At 44.5% G+C, this 21944-nt stretch overlaps 1 protein-coding gene across 2 annotated transcripts in view; it reads right to left on the reverse strand.

Annotated features, from left to right (window-relative positions):
- PSD3 (pleckstrin and Sec7 domain containing 3) overlaps positions 1-21944 on the reverse strand; it is a 116305-nt gene that overhangs the window by 50293 nt on the left and 44068 nt on the right. For both annotated transcript variants that reach the window (XM_071424704.1, XM_071424705.1), the window contains 3 exons: positions 15001-15113; positions 12213-12271; positions 8808-8897 (listed from right to left, as the gene is read on the reverse strand). In XM_071424704.1, the coding sequence (XP_071280805.1) occupies positions 8808-8897; positions 12213-12271; positions 15001-15113 (262 nt within the window). The remainder of the gene's footprint in view (positions 1-8807; positions 8898-12212; positions 12272-15000; positions 15114-21944) is intronic.

Genomic DNA, 21944 nt, shown 5'->3' on the forward strand with positions numbered 1-21944 from the left:
ACCATAAACCAGCAGGAAAACTTAAAACTTTGGGTCAAAACAGATGCAGGAACAGAAAACCAAAGTTTCTATTATTCCTTCCACCTCATCCTTTTAAAACCATACAAAAGCTTTTGTCTTGTCACAAGGCACTATGTCAGACTCCATCACCCATAGAGGAAATGGGCAGCTGTTCCAACTTACCCTGAAATAAGCTCCTTCCCATCTGTTCCTCCCACCAGTCAAGTTTCCCTGGGAGGCAAAACGTACTCAGTCCTTGCTTGGTCTTCCTAATGTCATTCAGCGAATCAACAACATAAGAAGAAAAACTGCAGAATTCAAAGTAAAATTCAATATTGGCTTTTGGGGTACAAACCTAAGGACCACATTACTGCATCTAAAGAACTCCAATGTCCTCAAACAAAGTCACAAGAATCCTCTCGAATCATTTAAGCCTGATGTCAATTACAAATACAAACAACACAAACTGACAAAATACATAAACACATGCATATCAAATACTTAAAATATAGCCTCAAAAGCCAGTAACATATTTGTGTAGCACAGAAAGGGAGAATTACTTAATGCTGCCACTAAATGCTGTTTGTTAAATAAACTACATTAAATCTTTCCGTCATCCTTCATGTTTCTTTCTTTCATGTTTTTTTTCCTTCTCCCCAAAATAGGAAGGAAGGGGAAAGTCAATTCTGACAGATAAGCTATTCTTAACACAATGGCTACAGAACTAGAGCTTAAAACTGATCAACAGTAAAATTCCTGTAATATTAAGATAACAATTTCTGAGGTCTGCTGACTAGGGGGAGCTGACAATCAAGATTAAATGTCTCCTGCGAACAGCAGAAATATTAGAGCAGCCACTTAATTTCTACATGCACAAGCAACCAGGTCAACAGGAATCCTAGCAGGGTAACAGCTGGAATGATGGGAGAACGAGGTATGACTGCATGAGGACAACTGAACTATCTCTGGTTTAAGTTACATGAGAAGAAGGCTGAAAGAGCATCCACAGCCAGCAGCTCACAGTCAAAGCACAAATCTTAACAACTGACTTTTTACATCAATAAGCACCTAGAAGTGAGCAAAATCACAAAACCACAACAACTGGTGGAAGATCAAATTAATCCTGGTATCACTGTGTCTCTAGGAACCACAGTGTATCTTGTGCCAAAAGAAACCACTCCTATGGTAAGTGTCCTGCTGAGAATGATAGGAGATCACAGCTTTAATGAAAACAAGCCATTGTATAATAACAGGGATGCAAAGAAATCATGCACCCTGCTATCCTGATCAGCACTGCAAGTAAAGAGATGTCTTCAGCCATCTTCATATTCCTCACAACAGATCTGAAAACAGCTGTTTCACAGACTGGCTGTTGTACTTCCTGGCAAAGCACTATAGTATCCAAGGGGGAAAAATTCCTCTTCTTGAATTCCTCCTTTTAGGAATTATCATCTGCTGTCAACAGAGCTCACAGAAATTAAGTGAGCCATACAGTATGCAGACTAACACAGACCACCAAGTTCCTTAATTTAAAGCTGACAAACGGAGCTACAGAAAACAGCAGCACTTCGAAAAAATACATAAAAGCATCAAAACCCTAAAATTCTGCATAGCTGTGACAGAAACCCACAGGAAAGTGACTAAAGAAGTGATGTAAAGTCTACAAACTATCTCAGATCAGCTGCAAACAACCTCTGCCTCTGTCCCTGCAGTGAGCATGCTTTGAGTCAAGACCACTGAAATAAACCCCTCAGCCTAGAGATCTGCATTAAAAAAAAAAAAAAAAAAAAAAAGAAAAGAAAAAAAAAAGAAGAAAAAAAAAAAGGAAATACAATCCCAGGCTTCTCTATGACTCAAATAGCAAACACAACATCAACATAAAGGAAAAGAGGAAAAGGAAGGGGAGGACAAGGAAGTCTGGGGGAGAGGAGTGGAAGAAGGAAGGAAGAAGGCAAAAGGATGGGGGCAAAAAAAAAGAGAGGGGGCACAATAGGGACAAGTGGGAGGAGAGACAGGGAGGAAGGAAACTGAGGCCACTCTAAGATCCACACAGGTTACAAGCTGGTGTCACCTGTGGCTGTAGGCATTGCACTGTGGAAGGGGGAAAATAGGCATAGCCTTTGACATACCTTTTCTCCACAATTCTATCTACCTATGGAGTCATGTCCAGCTACCTTGCCCCAAAAGCAGATTAAATCCTCCCTACCTCTCTTGACACCTTCCAGAACCCATCTGTCAACAGGACAGAAAACTGGTGCCTTGAATTTAACCCATATTTGTACAAGGATCCTGTGAATACTTAATCATCCAAGAAAGCATGACTTTGGAAGGAAACTAAATATTCCATTTAACGTCACAGGAAAGGAGAAAAAAAAATCTGAATTTAGGGAGCAGCCTAATACTCTTGTTTGAAAGAAAACAGTGTAAATGGGTCAGAGAGAGAATAGTCCAATGCTACTTGAAAAGTGTGGCGACAAACAGAAGGAAGGAATACCAAAGATTTATACAGCAATAATTCTAAAGCTGGTGGAAGGAATGTTCTCTCTTCTTCTTCCTTTTTTTTTTTTTCAATATGGTATAAATTATATTTGTACTCTTCCTTCCCTTGAGATGCAGCACTGAACTTAAATTTCAAGCAGATCAGTGGGTGGAAGATCAAAGAATGTTTTCCAGAATTTGTTTTCTACCTACATGGAGGTGGGAGTAATAAGTCATAGGGACCAAAATGCATGTGTGACATTGTATTAGAGAATTCCCAGTCTGAAAAGAGCCCAGAATTCCTCTTTTAAAATGGCAGAATGCATCATTCCTGGAGACTACCAGTCTGTATCCTCCACACTTGACAGATGTCATTCATCCTTGGGACCTGCTACACATTTCAGTTACAGTAGGAGACAAACTGATGGCCTTGGCTATCTAACAGGCTGGAGAGGTCAGACATCAAATAATTCTCTTGCCTGATCAACCTGGACAAGACACCACAGACAGCTTGCCTCCACAGATGAAAATTAACCTCCTAAATGTTCATTATCAGGCTGGTATTGAGCCACATAATTGCAGCCAGTAGCAATGGAAATTCTTAGCTGACTCTGCTTGGGTTTCACTCCTTGCTGACACAAAAGCCTGGTAGGCTACGTGAGATCTTCTGAATAACAATTGGAAAGTAAAGAGGTGAAAGGTTGAAGGAGCAAAAAATAATTCAGAGAAATGCAGATTGTCAAAGCAGAAGAGGTCCATCCTGAAATCCAGTCTGCTTCCTAGTAAGATAAGCAATCCCTCATACCACCCCTAGACTATGCAGAGCAATCCTAATTCTTGGATCACCTTCAAAACATTTTATGGTTTAAGCCTTGTTTAAAGTTCTGCTTTCCCTGCTCAGGCTTTTGATATTATAAGGCTTTCTTCAACTCAGTATCTGGGTTTGACTTGAGAAAAAATATATAGATTATAGATTTTTCTTTTTGTATGCACTGAGGTAAGCTCCTGAAATGCAAAAAGAAAATATATTTGCATTTCAACAGGGTAGGAACATGCCAGAAACCTCTGTAATTCAAGGGACACAAAGCAATACACACACCATCATAACCTGGTCCAATTTTCAGTTCTGCATAGGAATGCTTTAAATGGCTATTGCTCTTGAATAGGACAAATGACAACACCCAAAAAACTCTAAGTTGAAGGAAACAAAGGTTATCATGGCAGGAAGGTTCTCAGCAAGGATGGAGAAGAGTGAAGACAAGCCAGGTGTTCCCTACAGTCACCTACAGTTCCCTATGGATCTGTGGCTCCTCTGAGAGTGAAAGTATGCTTTCACAAATAACTGTTTAAGACAAGGATTAGAAAATTAATCCTGCATTACCTGACCTTTATACTGCCGGATTAGACTCTGTTGTCTCCTAGCAGCTGAAAGGGGCCCTCTGTAACGGCATCTTCTATTTCATACAGATAAGAAATGGCCCAAAAATACTATTTCCATCCAAAGTATTTTGAAGAGAAAAAACTTTATTTTGGGGAAGGGACAAGGAGCTACATCTTGTTTCTTATTCCGTGAAGCAAAGGCATCTGGTCCTTATCTCTTTATCTCCTTATCTTCTAGTCTTATTCCATGAAGCAAAGGTATCTGGTCCTCTCCCTCCTCTGCCCACTGCTGCAGGGTTTTACAGCAGTCAATGTGGTCCTCCTGGGGCCATCCTGGATTGCTGTCACACGCTCTTATCTCCCCAACTTCACACTGCAACAATCAGGTTTCACTCGAAGGTGGGAATTTCTTGCCAAAAAGCCATGAAATGGATGAATAGCATAGAGACTGCTGATGAGAGCAATTAGGGAGGACACAGCAGTCCAATTAGTGTGAGTTCCTCTCCATAAAGGGGGACTGAGGCTGTGCAGGGAGATGTTAGCCACCTCTGTTAGCCACAGATGTTAGTTCATTCCCTCTGCTAAATACCTGAAATTATTGGAATGGATGAAGTAAGATGCCATGAAGTAAGATGAATTTAATTCTCTTTGAGTTGAATATTTGCTTTGGAGGGCTTTCAAAGGGAATTAAAAAGAAAAAGAGAGGAAGAGCGAGAGAAGGCAGAAAGACAGTGGCAAAACCACCCTGTAATTGAAGTGGAGGGAACTGACAGCAACATGAGATAAACCCTACTTTGCAGCTTCTATAGGAAATTGCATATCCCAGAAATTCTAATCAAGAATTCAGATCATTTAGGAAATTAAGGACGGTTTCTTCAGAAGAGTTCAGCACCAGCAACTCCAAGTTAATTTGGTCACTTCATTACAGTGCTTCTGCAGGAGATAAGGCCTACCCAAAAAACACCCTTTGAGAAAAAGCAGATTTTTTATGCATCTAATCTCCATCAGCAGTCCCTGAAAGGATGAGTCTAGCCAAGTGCATCCCAGGTACTTCAGCACGATGGACGCTCCCAGATGGTATAACAGGTCAGAGAAGAGCTACCACCTCCTACCAAAAGATGCATAGCCAGGTACGACTTCCCCACTGCATGAGGCAGCACCACTACCATGGGTCAGCCCATGTCAGAGGTTGAGCAATGCCTGCGATTCCATGAATGAGGTGTGTTGTAAATGCAGAGGACATTTACTTACACAGGACAGGTGGTACTTTGCATGCAGCCTAACAACAGAGTACCCCTCCCAGAATACTGCCTAACAAAAGCAGGGATCCATGTCCTCATGCCTTCTTGCAGGGTCTCTGTGGACCACAGAAGACACATTCTCTCCTTACATATGAAAGGCCTTGTTAATGCCACCTTCCTGGAGTGGACCTTCACACACTTTGTCTCAAAATTGTAAGAGCAACGGGGGATAGGACAGTCGGGACAGACAGAGACGAGAGATCTCTGAAGCCAGGTCATGGAACTTGCGGTTTATTGCCCAAGGGCCTCGGCGCTGTGGCCCTGCTTGGAGCTGCCAGCCGCAGCTCGGAGCAGGCCCGAGAGAATAGAGGGGTAGAGAGGATGAGAGGGTAAGAGCATAAAAGGGTAAGAGAGCAAAAGCATAAGAGAGTAAAAGGGGTAAGAGAGTGAAGTTCTCATTACAATACAATAAATCTTTTGTGTTGAATAGAATCACTACATTACCATACTGGGTTACATTTTAAACCTTAAAAACTACTCTTTAGACCCTTTCTGCCAAGCTAGTAGGGTCTGCTCTGACTTTTGGACTTGTCTGCAAGCAGAAGGTTTTGTTTCATCAAAAAGTGATTACCGTCAACTGGCCACACCATTGTTTTCCCGTTGTTCAGTAACTAAGGGATCTCAAAGCTTGCTTTCATTTCAATCTCACTTATAGTTTCTATATTTTCAAAATCTTTTGCCAAACAATCATATTTATAAGGCTTTCCTGTTTCATCTTCCTCAACAAAAATGACAAGAGGAAAACATTATGGCCAGCACCATACCAGCACTTTATTTGTGGGGACCACAAATTGCCCTTAGGAATTGAAGCAAGAATGTATGGCCAAAATTAGGCTCTTTCCAAGCAAATCTCCTCTTCATTCCAGAAAATCTTGTGAAGCCCAGCTCTGAAGAAGGCTACGGTCACAGAGTACAATTCCCTAGCATATAATTGTGAAGATGGTATCACTACAGAAGATTAAAGCTGGTGTGAGCATGCGAGAAAGAAACCACTCCTACATTGTAATCATGAGGTTCTTGACACTGCTAAAATGTCAGACTGATTTTGTTTTCTTTCCAAGGAGGGAGATCCTAGCCATGGCTTCCCTTTCTATATATATATGATTACATGAATACTACAAGCAGCCCCCACGAGGAGAAGTGCACTTTTAATCACAGTTTGGCGTAATGAATCTTTGTGCAGACAGGTGTATAAAAGCAAAACCTTTTTCAATGTTAAATGAACAGACAGCAAGACACAAGGTGAGCAAGATCACGTTAGCATTTCTCATTTCTACTTTCAAACCAGAGTGAAATAATCTGTTCTTAAAGCACAACTACTGACATACAGAGAATCAGGTCATGAAGGCCTTGTGGTTTGTACCAAAAGTGTTCTCATTACTGGAAAAAAACTGTAATAAAACATAGAGATAGCTCCCCCAGGGAGGTGAAAGAAAGGAGTAACTTGATCCAATGTCCCAAGTTTTCTGAGGCTGATCACACTAAAGTGTGTCCCTCCTCACACGTTGATGTCTGTCCCTTGTTGTGCTATTTTCCTATCCAGACGAAACATCCAGGGACACTCTCCAAAGAGTGAAGGAATTGACTGAAGGCAACATCTGACTGATGCCTGTCAACCAGCTGTCCTGGGTAGCACAAGCATTTGCATTTGCACCCCTGACTCTGAGAACTGGATCCACAATAAATGCTGCACAGAGCTTCACAAGCCCTGGATGAACAGCCTTCCTTCCCCTCCACTACTGCTCAGCTTTTCTCTGGGGCTCATCAGAGTTGCAGAGCTTCATACAAGGGTGCAGCAGGGCCACAAGGAGAACACAGAGAGACTGCAGAGGCAGAAAAGCCCATTCGCTTCACTACAGGTCTGCATTAGTCACCAGTGGGTGCTCAGGACCTCACTCCCACAGGGACACACTGCCACCGTGTGGAAACCACTCTTCCTCTCCCAAGCAGCTGGGCAAGGATGCAGGGAGAAGGCTTGCAGCCTCACCCATGCTCAGTGGCTACACAGCTAATGCAGCAGCAAACCACATGCACTTTGGTGCTGTGCTGAAGAAGGGTGCTGTGAATTTAATTTATTGAGACTAATGCAAAAATCAATTTCCGCTAATTCTTTGTAATCGCACATTTAGTAGCAGCATGGCTGCTGTGAACTTAGTAGTACAATTACTCATACTCACTCCACTCTCCTCCACTAATAAATTAAAAAACAAGGGTCAGTTTATCAAATCTTCAGACAAGCCAGATGAGAAAACAAAGCTGGGTGCCATCTCTGTCCCCAAGACATCAAGGCAGCACACAGAAAAGGGCATAAAGCCTTAAAGCAACAACACCAACACCAAACTTCTTCCATCTGTCTACATCCAAAAAATCCTGAGCCCTGGTATTTGCTTTGAGTGAAGAGTCAGACATCCTTAGCATTAGCAGGTGAGCACTAAACATGAAGGTACAGCCCCAGCTGCATAATTCTGTCAGGAGGAAAACAAACAGCAGGTGAGAACCATTGGAAGTCTCTTGTCAGTACACTCAGGTTATTTAAACACAATCTGGAGATCTATTTATTCAGTAAGGGCTGTAATTAGCCTGCAAATTAATCTCAACACATCCCTCTATGGCAAATGGAGAAATGAGATTCCTTTGGGGGAAAAAGTAATTTACTTGTGGCTGCTGACAGATATACAGATTCAAAAATTAAAGACATTAAATCTAAAATTTAATATTCCACATTGCTTAGTAAGAACTGAAGCAGGAAGGTCCAACAAAAATCTCCCTGAAGAAGATTAAGAAAATGAAGAAATTACCAATGCTAGAAGACAAACTCTGCTGCTTTCAATTATGCAGGTAAATCTGTATTTCACAACTATTCTGACACAAAACTCACACAAGAGATGGCAACTCATTTGGTTGGTTTCAATAGGCATTGGGTCAGCTCTCAGATGTGGGAGCCTCTTATTTTTATTTCCATTACAAAAAATAAATAAATTATGAACTCCAGTGTATGCACACTTGTCTTCATTCAAACAAAGTGCTGTTTTGTGCTAGCAATCAGACAAAAAAGAAGTGAAACATTCTCATTATTACTGACAATAAAACAAGGTTTGTCCTGCTCAGCCTCTTCCCCCATTCTTCAGATTTAACTCCTAGCACAAACTTAATGAACAAAAGCTGAAGCAACACAGCCTGTGCCAGACAGCACATTATAATCTGAAATTACATCTCCAGCTCTAATGTGAGTACCCTAAAGCACCTTTGATGAAAAAAAACACACGCCTTCCAGATTGTACACAGAGATCAGGCTTAGCCTTTAATGTATTCACATTCAGAGCCAACTGGTTGCTTCTGTCCGCTGTAATCAGGAGACAGCACTCTGGGTTGGCATGACCACAGGAGTTTACAAAGCACACAGCCCTGGGGCAAGACCGCAGCTCAGTTTCACCTCTGTGCTGCTGAGAGTCGCCTTCACTATCAAGTGAACGCAAGAGGGAAAATAAGAGAATAAACATTTTATGTATTATGTATGTTCTGGGAGGAGTAATGTGCCCATCACTTGTCATGTTTGACAATTAAGATTCAGAAAATGCAAGATGGGTGTTTTGTTTTGAACCATCTTTCAACAGAAATGAAACCCACGTTCTGCAGTTAATTCCTTACCTTCAAGAGCCCTCTTGGGAAGTCTTTGCCATCGTTCATCCCCTGGAGGTTAGCAACGAACTCTTGGCAAGTCATCTTTTTCCCAATGTTCTGAAAGGAGTGTCAGAGAAACACAACATCATATTCCTGCTGCTTTCCATAATGACAGGAACAACCAACATCAAATTAATGCATCTTCCTGCTTTCCTTTAAGCCCAAGCCAGGCAGCACTAAGCACTATGAGCATTCATGAGATTACTCTTAGATGAGCATCCTTGTATGCATATAGCTAGAAAAGGGAACCGTTTTGCACCCAAAGGCCCACATAGACCCCCAAAAAACCCCAGCTTAATACTGGGGGTAATGAAGAGGACAAGCATGAAGTTCTTTCATATTTGCATGGTGCCTTATATCCCCATGTCTCCAGAAGCCCTACCAGTCTCTGATGGAAAAGCACTACTTAAATCTGCTGTGGGGCACCAGGAAACAGGTGACTGAAGCCCTTTCTAGATCCTTCCCTTACAATTTCAAATGTCCCCTTTCAGTGGCAACTGCTGTGAGTTGGAGTGTGATGCCCAGGCATGGACACTACCTTTTCTGATTCACAGGCTGAAGCTGCTTTGACATTTCCATAGGCTCGCTCTCTTTTCTCTCTTCCTGTCCAAGTCTCTGACTGAAAGTTGACCAAATAAGCCACAAACAGAAAGGAACAGTTTGGCTGTCCCTACATGTCTGTGTAGGAGCCAAACTACATCCAGAAGTTGGAGGCTGCCCTAAACTTCTGTTGAATCCCTGCCTTCATCACCCCTCAGAGAAAGTGTCTGTATTCAGTCCCCTAGTTGTTAGAAGGGCCCTGCTTAGTATGCAGGAGCCCAAATTAACACAGGACCGGTGCCCTTAGTTGGTAATACAGGCCATTCAATGTTATGAATTACACGACAGCTTAAAGTGCATATCCTCTATTTCACTTCCATAATGTTTGATCAGGAAAACCACCAAATCTTGGCCATCAGCCTCACCTTGCCAATAAGGAACATCCCATGGCATGCAGCCAGCACAAACCTACAGAAAGAAGGCAAGCAGTAACCCTGGAACAATTCATGGCTTCCCACAAAAGGATGGCTCCTGAAAACACAGATGGGCTGTAACCCTGGCTCTATGGTTACAAAGCTTATAGAACACAGCTTATAACTTCAGTCTTCAGGTGCAGGCTGGAGCTGGTCTAGAAAATTTACAAATGCTTTCCTTTCTCCCTGCAACTTCAGTCTACTTCTATTTGTTTCCTCCAAGCAGCAGTTGGCAGCTTCCCCATGCTGACCAAAACCAACATTGCAGACAAATTGCTGCTTTGCTGCAGGATCAAAGCTGACATCTTCATACAGTGCCACAGAGGTTCCAGAGGATGTTCCTGGTAGTCTAGAGATACCTCAAAACTCTCTAGCATCAATGTGGGTGATGACCTCTGTGCAGAGAAGCAAGCATGCATTTCCAAAACACATCTAGCAAAAATGTTTAGTTACAAATAGAAGTGTGGCAAGACAGGGAACATAAAGGGGATGAAGTAAGAGTTTGTCTACAAGAGTTAAAGGCGAGTGTGAACTGAAGACAGAGCAGCTGCATTACCGCCCTACAAGCAGTGGAGCTGATTGTGAAACAGAAATGTCTGTGCTTATGATCAGTATGTCAGTAACAAATAGAGCACAGTGTATAGACAAGCCCTGTGACTCATTTGCTCCAGCAGAATCCTGGTAAGGATGGGGCAAAGCATTATCTTTGTTAGGAAACAGGCAATTAGGCATATCTGCAAGGGCTGCATTCCAAATCAAAAACGCCAAACTTACCACCTATGTGGAAAAATGCAAAGCAGTAAGAGGAAGTCCAAAATTAGAGGAAATCAGAGGGGTTTGAGGGAACACGATGATACACACATGGACATAATACAAGTAGGCATCTGGCAAATACTACAGCTGCATGTACATAACAACTCACTGTCAACTGCCAGTGGGATAAGTCTCCAAAGTTACACTGCAACAACCAGAGTCAGCAGCAGCAATGATGGGTCTGAGCTAGATTGTTTATTCCAGTACCTACTGAAGACAGTACGGCCCACTAAAGCATCGCAGGGAGCAATGGGAATTGCTGTCAGGCTAATGCATGACCATTATTTGGTCTCCCTCCCTGGACTGTGAGGCCAGGCAGTCTGTAAAGCAGGAGCCCCAGGTGGCTCACCACTCTGGGGAGTGGGATACCTGTGCGGAAAGACTCAGGTGTCCTCAAGAGAAGCCATGTGTGCTAAGAGACAAACTGCAGCACGTTCCTGTAAGCCTCGCGTCCAGTCATTCAGTAGGGAAGGCTAAGCCATCAGAGAAAAAATTCTTCACAACTCCCTACCCCCTCCTGCTTCCACAACCTGCAGACAAAGGGTTGGAGGTGGGTCTCAGAACTCCTTGTGAACACTCAAGTCTTGGTTTTACTACCTGCACCACCAAAGGGGCTAAGCAGCCCGTTGAGATAGAACCAGGATGCCTCCATGTCCTGCTGCCCAATCCAACACCCTTGATGCGTAAGAGTTCCCAACAGACATCCTCCTGGCAGAGGCCTTGCAAGTGCAGTGGAAGGCCAGAGAGAAGCCCCAGAGCTACCTGGCTAAAGCCACTGCTTCTGTATACTATAATGCCATGCTCCCTGTGTTTTTACACAATCCATCCTAACTCCAGGGCAGAGGAAGCCTCCCATCAGCATGGGAATACCTTGCATAGCTGGTGTATTGCACCATGGGTGCTGAAATACCCATCCTAAGGCTGCTGGCACCCTGCAGCAGTGTGACTAAGAGAACTCAAACCAGAATACTATTTCACCCAGGCAGGCAATGGGGTGAGGTGTGCAGTACAGAACACAGGGCTCCCACTCAGCATGCCCACATCCCCCCTCCATTCTCTTGGTTTGGAGTACACCCATCCTTTGTCTGTGCAAAACTCTGCTTCCACCAGATCTGCCCCCTGCAACTGAATGCCTGCAAACATCATCCTCCCTTTGTGACTTTCCCAAAAGGTCTTCACCTCCCATCTCTATTCTGCCTTCCCACATGTTTGTACATACTGCAAAGGGGAAGCCAATCCCAAGCACAGCTTCCTGGTCAGAGCCTGCTGCAGGAAGGATGGTAAGCACACCAGAAAGATGGCCCTAAGGTCAGGGAGTATGCTCAGACATTATCGCAATGCCAGGCACAAAGCCAGCTTACACATGACTGATCAAGGCATGCTGGAAAGGCCTGCCCAGGACAACAGCCTGGGAGTGCAGCCTTCCCACTGTTTGCCGTCTGCAGGGGCTTCAGAAGAAGGCCATAAGCACAGGGACTTCCACAAGACTACCTAGTCCCAGCATGGTGTGGATAGGAGCAGTCTACACAAAGCTATGCATACTCACATGGCCATGGAGGTCTGTGTTCAGCAGCATCATGGCACACGTGAGACAGTGAACTCCATCTGCAGAAAGAGAAATAACTAGAGTCACATGCAAAACCACATCTGGACGTTTAAGAATCTGAAACTGAGACTCATAGATTAACTGAGTCTGTTCCCTTCATAAGAATCTGTTTTATCAAGAAGTACACATAATTAAATAAATGAACAATGAGGTCATCACACAGCTGGCAAACCAAAACAGTCTTTCTTTCATCTTTTAGTAAATCTCAAAACTGTCTTGCAGCACCCATGGATGAGGCAAGCAAGACAGGAAATCATGCTTATCACTCTTAGCTTGCTAATACCAATACTACAGTCTGAATCAATACCTCCTTCTTCATTTACTTCAGTGCAGAAAGGGAAAAGTAAAATATATTTTTTCTTGTGTAAGGAGTGGCTGCAGCAGGGTATCCTGTTTTTCTTCCCCTCTGGCTTAGTGCTCATTCAGAGCTCAATTAGACCTAATTTTGGAGAAGTACAGTCAGTTACTTGTACTGCCTTGGCTGCACGTTGGGTAGAGAGCACTCCAGGGGCTTCTAAGCTGGTCCTGTGGCCAAGGCCCTCAGCAATAAGTCAGATTCATAGAACCACAGAATAGAGTTGGAGGACTGAGAGACTGAAGAAAATGATTACTGGCTCAAAATAACTGAAATGTGTGTGTAGGGGAAGCAGCTCTGCAGAAAATGGGATGGTGTACTGCTCCACACCCCACTCTCTGGAGCCTCTAGTTCAGAACTGCCACTAATCACTGGCACACTGAAAGCTCTGGGGTGGCCAGATGACTGGAAGTACCCCCAGGGGTTGCTTGCCACAGGAAGCCAGAGCAGACCCCAGGACATGCGGTTGTGTCCCTATAGTCTTTGGATAGCTGAAACCACACTAGGATCCAGGCCAGTAGCTGTATCTTGTTTTTTGCTCTTTATTTTTGTATATTTTTCCTCTTCTCTACTCCTAATTTCCATTTTCTGACATATGGGTAATTAAGATTGGATGAGTAAAGTTTACTAAGTCAATGGTCTGTGAAATGCTTTATTTTGATTGAATGTTTGTTTTAAATTCCTGATTTTCTAAGGTTTGCTAGGAAAGTTTGGTTGTGAACATTCTGAGAACTTTTGCCAAGTTCTTCTTTGTGCCCAACTCAGGAAAAAGTAGTAGTACTTTAAACCCTTTTTGAATAACCTTCCCAAGCAAGTTTAGAAGGCACCCTACAAGGATCACGGAGTTCAACTCCTGGCTCTGCACAGGACATCCCTATGAATCACACCATGTGCTTGAGAGAATTGTCCAAACACTTCTTGAGCTCTGTCAGGCTGGTGCTGTGATCACTTCCCTGGAGAGCCTATTACAGCGCCCAACCACCCATTGGGAGAAGAACCTCTCTCTGATGTCCACCTAAACCTCTGCTGACAGAACTTTTAAGGCTCTGCTCAGAGCCTCAGCTCCTAATTCCCTCAGCTCCTGTCACTGTCACCACAGAGAAGAGATCAGTGCCTGCCCCTCACCCTCCCATCATGAGGGAGCTGTAGATTGCAATGAGGTCTCCGCTCAGTCTCCTCTTTTCCAGACTCTGCAAATTCTGTGATCTCACTGCTCCTCATTTGGCTTCCCCTCTAGACCTTTGTCCATCTTCATATCCTTTTTCAGAATACTCTCTGATAGGTTTGTATCTTTCTTACATTGTGGTGTCCAAACAGAGCATAGTATTAAGATCCTGGGTTAAGTGTGCAGGATTTAAATGCTTACTCAGGGTCCAAAGTCGCAATACCCCTCTTGCAGTCTTGACTAGAGTAAGGCAGCCACATCATCAGGCAAGTCATTGTTTCACTCTAGACATGACGCACTTGTTCTATCTGACTGCCTACAGTGTCTTGAAATAAGAAAGGCAATAGGCAGAGTACAGAGATAGCACAGGAGCAGATCCTGTCTTACTATAGACCTTCTCCCTCCCCTGCATGACAGCCAGTAAAGCTGAAGAGGTGTGAAGTGCCCAAACATTGTCTCACTGAAACAGGGGTAGGTCACAAAGCAAGGGGTAAGGAGGCGCAGCGGTACCTCCAACTGTAGCAGCTCTTTCTCACACTTTAAACTTAAAGTACAGTTAAACAGATGATTGCCTTCTTTTTCAACCTCCTCCTTCAGTGATCAGCATGTGCTGCAATCACAAGGCCACAAGGCTCTGCCAGCATGTCTGGCTGAACACAGCAGTTACGCCAACAGACAGTTTGTCCCCTTCTGCAATCCCAGTTTTCTCAGGTTTGATCTATGTGCTTGTTTGTTTCCATCATTTATTTCCAAACTGACTGAAAACATTGGCAAGGAGAAGCACTCTGACTGATGTTAGCTAGTCGAGATGAAACCATGCCAGGGTCTGGATACAGCACTCAAAATTCACCCCCACAACTGGCAAGAACTGGCATGCCTGATGCCAGTGCATGCAGATACAAGTGCTGAATGGAGCATGGAAAGTGAACAACCTCTCTTTCACGTGCCACAGGACCTATTCTTGTCCACATGAGTGTAGCTGGAGTACAAGCACCCACACACCAAAGCCAGCAAGACCAGAAACCACAAATGAGGACAAATCTGGAGGTGCCACAACTGAGGATTTATATTGAGGACCTATTTATATTGAATACCTTTCGTGCTGAGGGTTTCAGAGATAGTCTCTAAAGAGTGGCACAGTGACTACACAGCTTCATTTTCCAGGCAAACACCATATGTGCGGAAAGACCTCAGTATCAGAAAGTTACCTTGAGAAGAAATGGCATTTGGGTTGCACTGGTAGTATCTGCTCGAGAAGTGGATTAAAACTCTCTCACGTTCCTGAGTTTCTCCAATAAGTGAAAAGGCTTTAAAGAAACTCCTAAAAGAGCAGTAGAAAAAAAAAGTGAAATTAAGGTAATAAATCTCTTTTTGCTTCACACAGTGCACAGAGCAAAGCACACATCACAGTAAGAAGTACATAAGCACACATTCAGTTCCAAGAAGCCTTTCTAGGAAATTGGGCTATCATTCTGCATGCAATTAACTCCAATATTTTAGTAAATGAAAGAAGATTTAAATTACCATCGGTCTCAGCAATTGAATATACAAAATAGTAAGTAATTCCACTATTTGAAATAGCTGTTCTTACTTCTAATTTTTTTTCCTATGGGCAAGGAATTGGAACATGTATTCTTTATGCATGATAAGATATCCAGGATGTTCCCTATTCTCTTCTAATTGCCCCCATCCCTGCACCTTTTAACTTTACTTCATTAGTACTGCTTTCCAAATCAGAAAAGCTACTCCAGGTGGTGAAGTCAAGCAAGTGCACAGCACTCACAGCTAACACCGAATGTGTGGTCACTTATCAGAATGGCCAGGACCACAACAGATGGAGAGGAGTGTGACTACTTGGACCTGCAGAAAATATCTGAGCAAAAGGGCAGAAGACTTGCAACATCTTCCACTGAGCTTCAACAACAGGAGGAGTAACTTGGCCCTCCTGAGGTTCTTGCTCATGAGGGCCCAGGGTGCAGGGTTGGTGCACATCTGGGCACTCACTGGATATAGCCAGCAAGCCTGTGCAGAGAGGTGGGGAAGACACACATCTTTCACTTCTATTCTCCTACTTGACCGCACCTCCTCTTAACCACATTGCTTTCTTCCCACATAGAAAAATGTATCTCACAGCCAAAGATGACCTTCTACATTCATTTATCAGGATGCTTCTAGAAAATACTGAAAACACAAAACTTCTGTATCTGAAGTAAGAAGACATACAGAATGACAGTCTTACAGACAATTTTTAAACATCCCATTGGACGGAAACTAACACCAGATCTGAGAGGAATGGAATATATTGCTGGGACATTCACATTATCTAGTCTGGATGCACAAACTTTAATTTTTTTGTCTGTGATGTAAGGTCAGAGAAAAGCTGTACTTGCAACAATCTCACACCCACACAGAGTGTGATCTGCATGGTAATAACTTAATTTAACATGTAATGTACTGCAAATAATCCAGTTCACAAGTAGATATAAGTGAATCTTGACAGGGTTTCTCTGTCCTTCCTACTTTGTCCTCCTGTCCTGGTTCTGGCCAGGACAGAGTTAATTTTTAATGTAAGGGCTGATGTTACTTCTGATCCTCTTGAAGGGACCTCCTGCTCATATTTACAAGAAGTGAGCAACATATACTATTACTAGAACTACAGAGGCCCCAGCCAGGTAGAAGAAAGGGCCAATCAGATCTACTTGACCGTGTGGATCCAGTGCTGGGGCACATCAGACACCCAAGAGTGTAAGGCTTTAGCTCACACCGGCACATGATGGACTCGGATGCATCAAGATACGTGGGGACAGAATCCATCTCTTTCTGGGGTGCCACGGGGATCCCAACAGCTGCCTGCACTGGAAGGTGGAGAGAGCATGACTGGAAATGAATGGCAAAAACACCCCACTGGGACTGGCCCAGCGGCCCTGTGCATCCTTAGCATAGGTTACCCCAAAAGAGGGTATTCCAAGGACCCAAAAAGGCATTGTTGGGATTTATGGGGTAGCTGCTCTGGAGACAGAGGAAATGAGACAGCTGAATACCTTGCCTGGTCTCTCAGAGGACCTCTCTGTTTAGGGACTGCTGAGGGCTGAAGAACAACAGATACAATCACTACCACATGGCTACTGCACCATGGACAAGACTGCACCATCTGGGACTCTGTGACCCCCATCCATGAGATGATCTGTGAACTGGAGAGCCAGCCAGGGAGTGGTCAGCAAGACTTGTTAACCCTTTAACAGTCCTATATGGTTAGTGTGTAAGGCCAGGGACCAATAGAGTATCATGGCCTGAATGAAGTCACACCGCCATTGAGTGCCACTGTGCCCAACATGCTTCAGTATGAGCATGGGACTTCAGTATGAGCTGGAGCCCAAAGCAGTGAGGTAGCGCCACCAACAACATTGCTATCATACTCTTTTCCACTCCTTTAGCAGCAGGGTGCAGGCCTCAGTTTTTTACCTGGAGGGGTGTGACATACACCTGGAACTGACTTCCCCAAGGGTGGAAACAGAACCCCATTATTTATCCTGGACTAATCCAGACTGCACTGGAAAAGGATGTGAGGAAAAAATATACTGACAGCAAAAAAAATATACTGACAACAGCATCATGCAGGGCAACACAGCAAGAGTTTTCGATAAAGGGGTGAAGACAATCCAAATCCTCCTGAAGGCTGATTTTGCCACATGGCGAAGTAAGATCAAGGGACCTGCCCAGAAAACTCCGTTTTTAGGAGTAAAATGGCAAGATGGAAGCCATCAGATTCCAATGGACATGGTCACTGGAACAGCAGCTATGCCCCCACAACCCCCCACAACCATCAAGAAGGAAACACAGGTTTCTGTGTTTCCTGTCAGGCACTGTGGGTTTTTGAAGGATGCGTATTTCAGATTAAAGACAGATTTTAAAACCTCTCTGTCAAGTGATACAAAGAAGAACGATTTCAAGCAAGGTCCTGAACAACAATAATATTTTGAACAAATTAAACAGGAGATTGCTCATGCAGTAGCCAGTCAGGACACTACAAGATGTAAAAAATATGCTCCACAGTGCAGCTGGGAAGAATGGCCCTTCCGGGAATCGCTGGCAAAAGGGTACATGTGGAGATTCAACAACGACCCCTGGTGTTCTGGAGTTAGGAATACAAACATTCCAACATAAAAAGGATCTGAGACCAGCTACAACCCCACTGAAGCAGAGATGCTGGTGACTTATGAAGGGGTCAGAGCTGCCTCAGAAATGACTGGCACCAAAACACAGCCCCTCCTGGTGCCCCAGCTGCCAGCGCTGGGCTGGATATTCAAAGAGGAAGTCCCTGCAACACATCATGCCACTGTGGAGTAACTGGATTACTCTGACCACAAAGCAAGCTTCAACAGGAAACTCCAGTCACCCAGGGATCTTGGAAGTCATCACTAATTGGCCTGAAGCTGAAAATTTCAGACTACCATCATCATCATCATCAGAGAAGATGACACATGCTGTGGAGGCCCCACCATACAATCAGCTACCTACAAATGAAAAGGAATATGATCTCTTTATTGACAGTTCCTTTTGTATCACAGGGAGAAATCAAAAACAGAAAGCAGGCATAGACAGCCCTATATGATGAGTCACAGAAGCTACTGAAGGACAAGGTGGATCAAATCAGTTGCAGAGCTGAAAGCCATCCATTTGGCTTTAGGTATCACTGAACGAGAGAAATGGCCAGCAATCTACCTCTACACTGACTCGCGGATCGTGGCAAATGCTGTGTTGGAGTGACAGGACTGACAGAAAAAGGCCAATTGGCAGTGCAGAGGGAAACCCACCTGGGCTGATGAATCCTGGCAAGAAATCGCTGCCCTGGTAGAGAAGCTGGCTTTAGAAGAACATCATGAGATGCACATGTGCCCAAGAGTCCGGCTGCTGAAGAGCATCGCAATGATGGAGAGATGGATCAGGCCACCAAGATTAAAGCGGCTTGGGTTAATCTGCACTGGCAACGTAAGAGCCAATTATTTCTGGCTCAGTGGGCTCAAGGTGCCTCGGGTTATCAGAGAAGAGACACAACATCCATGCGGGCTTGTGACCAAGGGGCAGATGTGGCCATGGACCATGCCTCTCAGTTACCATAACTGTGAAACATGCGCTGTGATGGAGCAGGCCAGGAGGGTAAGGCCTCTCTGGTATGGTGGGTACAGGTGGCTGAAACGCAGATATGGGGCAGCCTGGCAAACTGGTTACATCACACTGCTGCAAACCCACCAAAGCAAGTGCTACAAGCGCTTACAATGGTGGAAACAACCACTGGGTGTCTGGAAATGAACCCTGTGCCTCACACCAAGGCCCAAAAGACGATCCTGGGCCTTGAGATGCAACTTCTGCAGCAACATGGCACCCCAGAAAGAGCTGAGTTGGACTAATGGGACTCATTTCAAAAGGAGCCCGACAGACACAAGGGCCAGAGAGCACAAGATTGAGTGGGTATAACACATTGCCTATTATGCACCAGCCTCTGAGAAAATTGAACAGTACAATGGACTGTTAAAAATGACATTGAAAGCAATGGGCAGCACCTTCTAACATGGGGATCTGCATTTAGCAAAGGCCACCTTGTTAGTTAATACAAGAGGCACTACCAATCAAGCTGGTCCTGCCCAATCAAAATTACTATGTACTGTAGCAGTAGATGTAGATGAAGACCCTGTGGTTATGAAGGAGAAATGTGTTAGGGAACATGATCAGGACTGGTCCCACCCTTCTGCAAAGGCAAATCCATTCATGGGATTGGTTTTGCTCAAGGACCTGATGGCACTTGATGGGTAATGTAGAGGGACAGGGAAGCATGAGGTGTACCCCAAGAGGGTTCAATTTTGGGGTGAGAACAGTCTGTAATGTTCAATTGTACAATACTGTTTGCTGAATGGCACTGCCACTGTATGCCGTAACTACTATGGAGAATGGATAAGGGCTGTTTCAGATATACCAGTCATGAGCTCCTGATGCAGACTGCAACCAGGTGAAAGCAAGCAGCCCTCCTGCCTTGGAAGACATCTGGAACAGACAGAACCCACAGTCATGGACTAAATGAACTCAAAAGACATCTTGAAAGGACAGCCACTGACTATGGAAATGATACTCACGTTTGCATTTATACACACACACACACGCACACACATATATGTAGCTGGGAAGTGTAGGACCTGGACATGATATAGATGGTATAGCATAAGGGATGGAAAACATACTGATTCTGGCCAGGACAGTTAATTTTTGCAGTAGCCAGAAGGAGCATGCCTAGGAGCCTGATGTTATTCTGTACAACCTCAGGTACAGGTTGTGGGGGAGAGGCATCCCTTCTGGTCAGGTAAGGGGTTGGAGCAGTCAGGGCATTGCTGGTTTCCATATGGTGAGTGCAGGCATGTGAATCATTCAGCTCTCTTGTACACTCTGTTATTAATATTGTTGCTGTTACGCTTCATTTTCTTGTTTCATTTACTGTTTCCAGTAAATTGTTGTTATCTCAACCCTTGATCTTTGCCTTTTGTGCCTGCAGCTCTCCTCTCCGTAAAGAGGAGGCGCCCCATAGAGAGGGGGAGGGGAGCAAGTGGTGCATGTTTTGGAGTGTTTCAGTGGGAACATTAAATTGGGGAATACTGTTCCTAAATTCACAACAGCTCCTAAGGCACATTTTGAGAAGTAGCCGTCTTTCTGTCTCCTACCCCAGTCTGGGCTCTTTCCAGCAACACTCCCTGCCCATGCCAGGTACCACTGACCTACACCTTCTCCTCCTCTGCAGCACATTTACCCCCTTGGAAGCTAACTTGGAGAGGAAACCGATGAAAGAATATTGGTCAATAAACAAGACAGTTTCCTCACTCTCAGACCACAGTGCAATACCAAAGGCCACAGGGATGAGTTTCTGCCCACCAGAGAACACAGAATACACTGAGCTGGAAGGCACCCAACAAGGATCATTAAGTCCAACTCCTGGCTCTGCACAGAACACCCCTAAGAATCACACCATGTGCTTCAGAGTGCTGTCCAACCACTTCCTGAACTCTGTCAGGCTTGGTGCTGTGACCACTTCCTTGGGGAGCCTGTTCCAGTGCCCAGTCACCTGCTGTGCGAAGAACTTCTCTTTAAGGTCCAGCTTAAGCAGCCCCTGACACAACTTTAAGCCATTCCCTCATATCCTGTCACAGGTCACCACAGAGAAGAGATCAGTGCAAGCCCCACCTCTTCAACTTGTGAGAAAGTTGTAGACTGCAATAAGGTCTCCCTTCAGTCTCCTCCAGGCTGAACAAACCAAGGAACCTCAGCCACTTCTTTGTCTTTCCCTCCAGGCCCTTCACCATCTTTGTAGCCCTTTTCTGGATACCTTCTGGTAGCTTCGTATCTTTCTTATATTGAAGGGACCAAAACTGCCCCCAGCACTCGAGGTGAGGCTGCCTCAGTGCAGAATAGAGTGGGACAATCCCCTCACTTGCCTGGCTGCTGATGCTGTGCCTGATGCACCCCAGGACACAGCTGGCCCTCCTGGCTGCCAGGCACTGCTCACTCATATTCAACCTGCCCTCCATAAGGACTCCCTAGTCCTTTTCCACTGTGCTGCTCTCCAGCACCTCATTTCCCAGTCTATCCCAGGTGCAGAATCCAGCACTTGCCCTTGTTAAATTTCACACAGTTCGTAGTTCCCCAGACCTACTGTTCATCAAAGTCTCCCTGCAGGACCTCTCTTCCTCTGAGGGAGTCAATGTCTCCTCCCAGTTTAGTATCATCAATCTTACCTATTATATGTTCAAGTCCTGCGCCCAAGTAATTTATGAAGATGTTGAAGAGCACAGGGCTAAGGATGAAGCCCTGTGGAACCCCACTAGTGTCAGGTCATACCAATCTGATGTCACCCCATTCACTGCAGCCCTTTGTGCCTCACCCATGAGCCAGCTGCTCACCCACCACATGATATGTTTATCCAGCTGTGGGCTGGACATTTTCTCAGAAGGGTCCTGAGAGAGACAGTATTAAAAGCTTTACAGAAATCCAAAAAGATCACATCAACTGGCTTCTCTTGATCATCTAAGTGGGTCATCTTGTCTTAAAAGGAAATTTGGTTGGATAAGCAGGACTTTTTCCTCATGAAGTTGTGGTGGTTGTGACCAATCAC

The sequence above is a fragment of the Agelaius tricolor genome, unplaced genomic scaffold (assembly GCF_023055355.1).
Source record: "Agelaius tricolor isolate 1412-34295 unplaced genomic scaffold, bAgeTri1.0.p SCAF_4, whole genome shotgun sequence".
NCBI lineage: Eukaryota > Metazoa > Chordata > Aves > Passeriformes > Icteridae > Agelaius > Agelaius tricolor.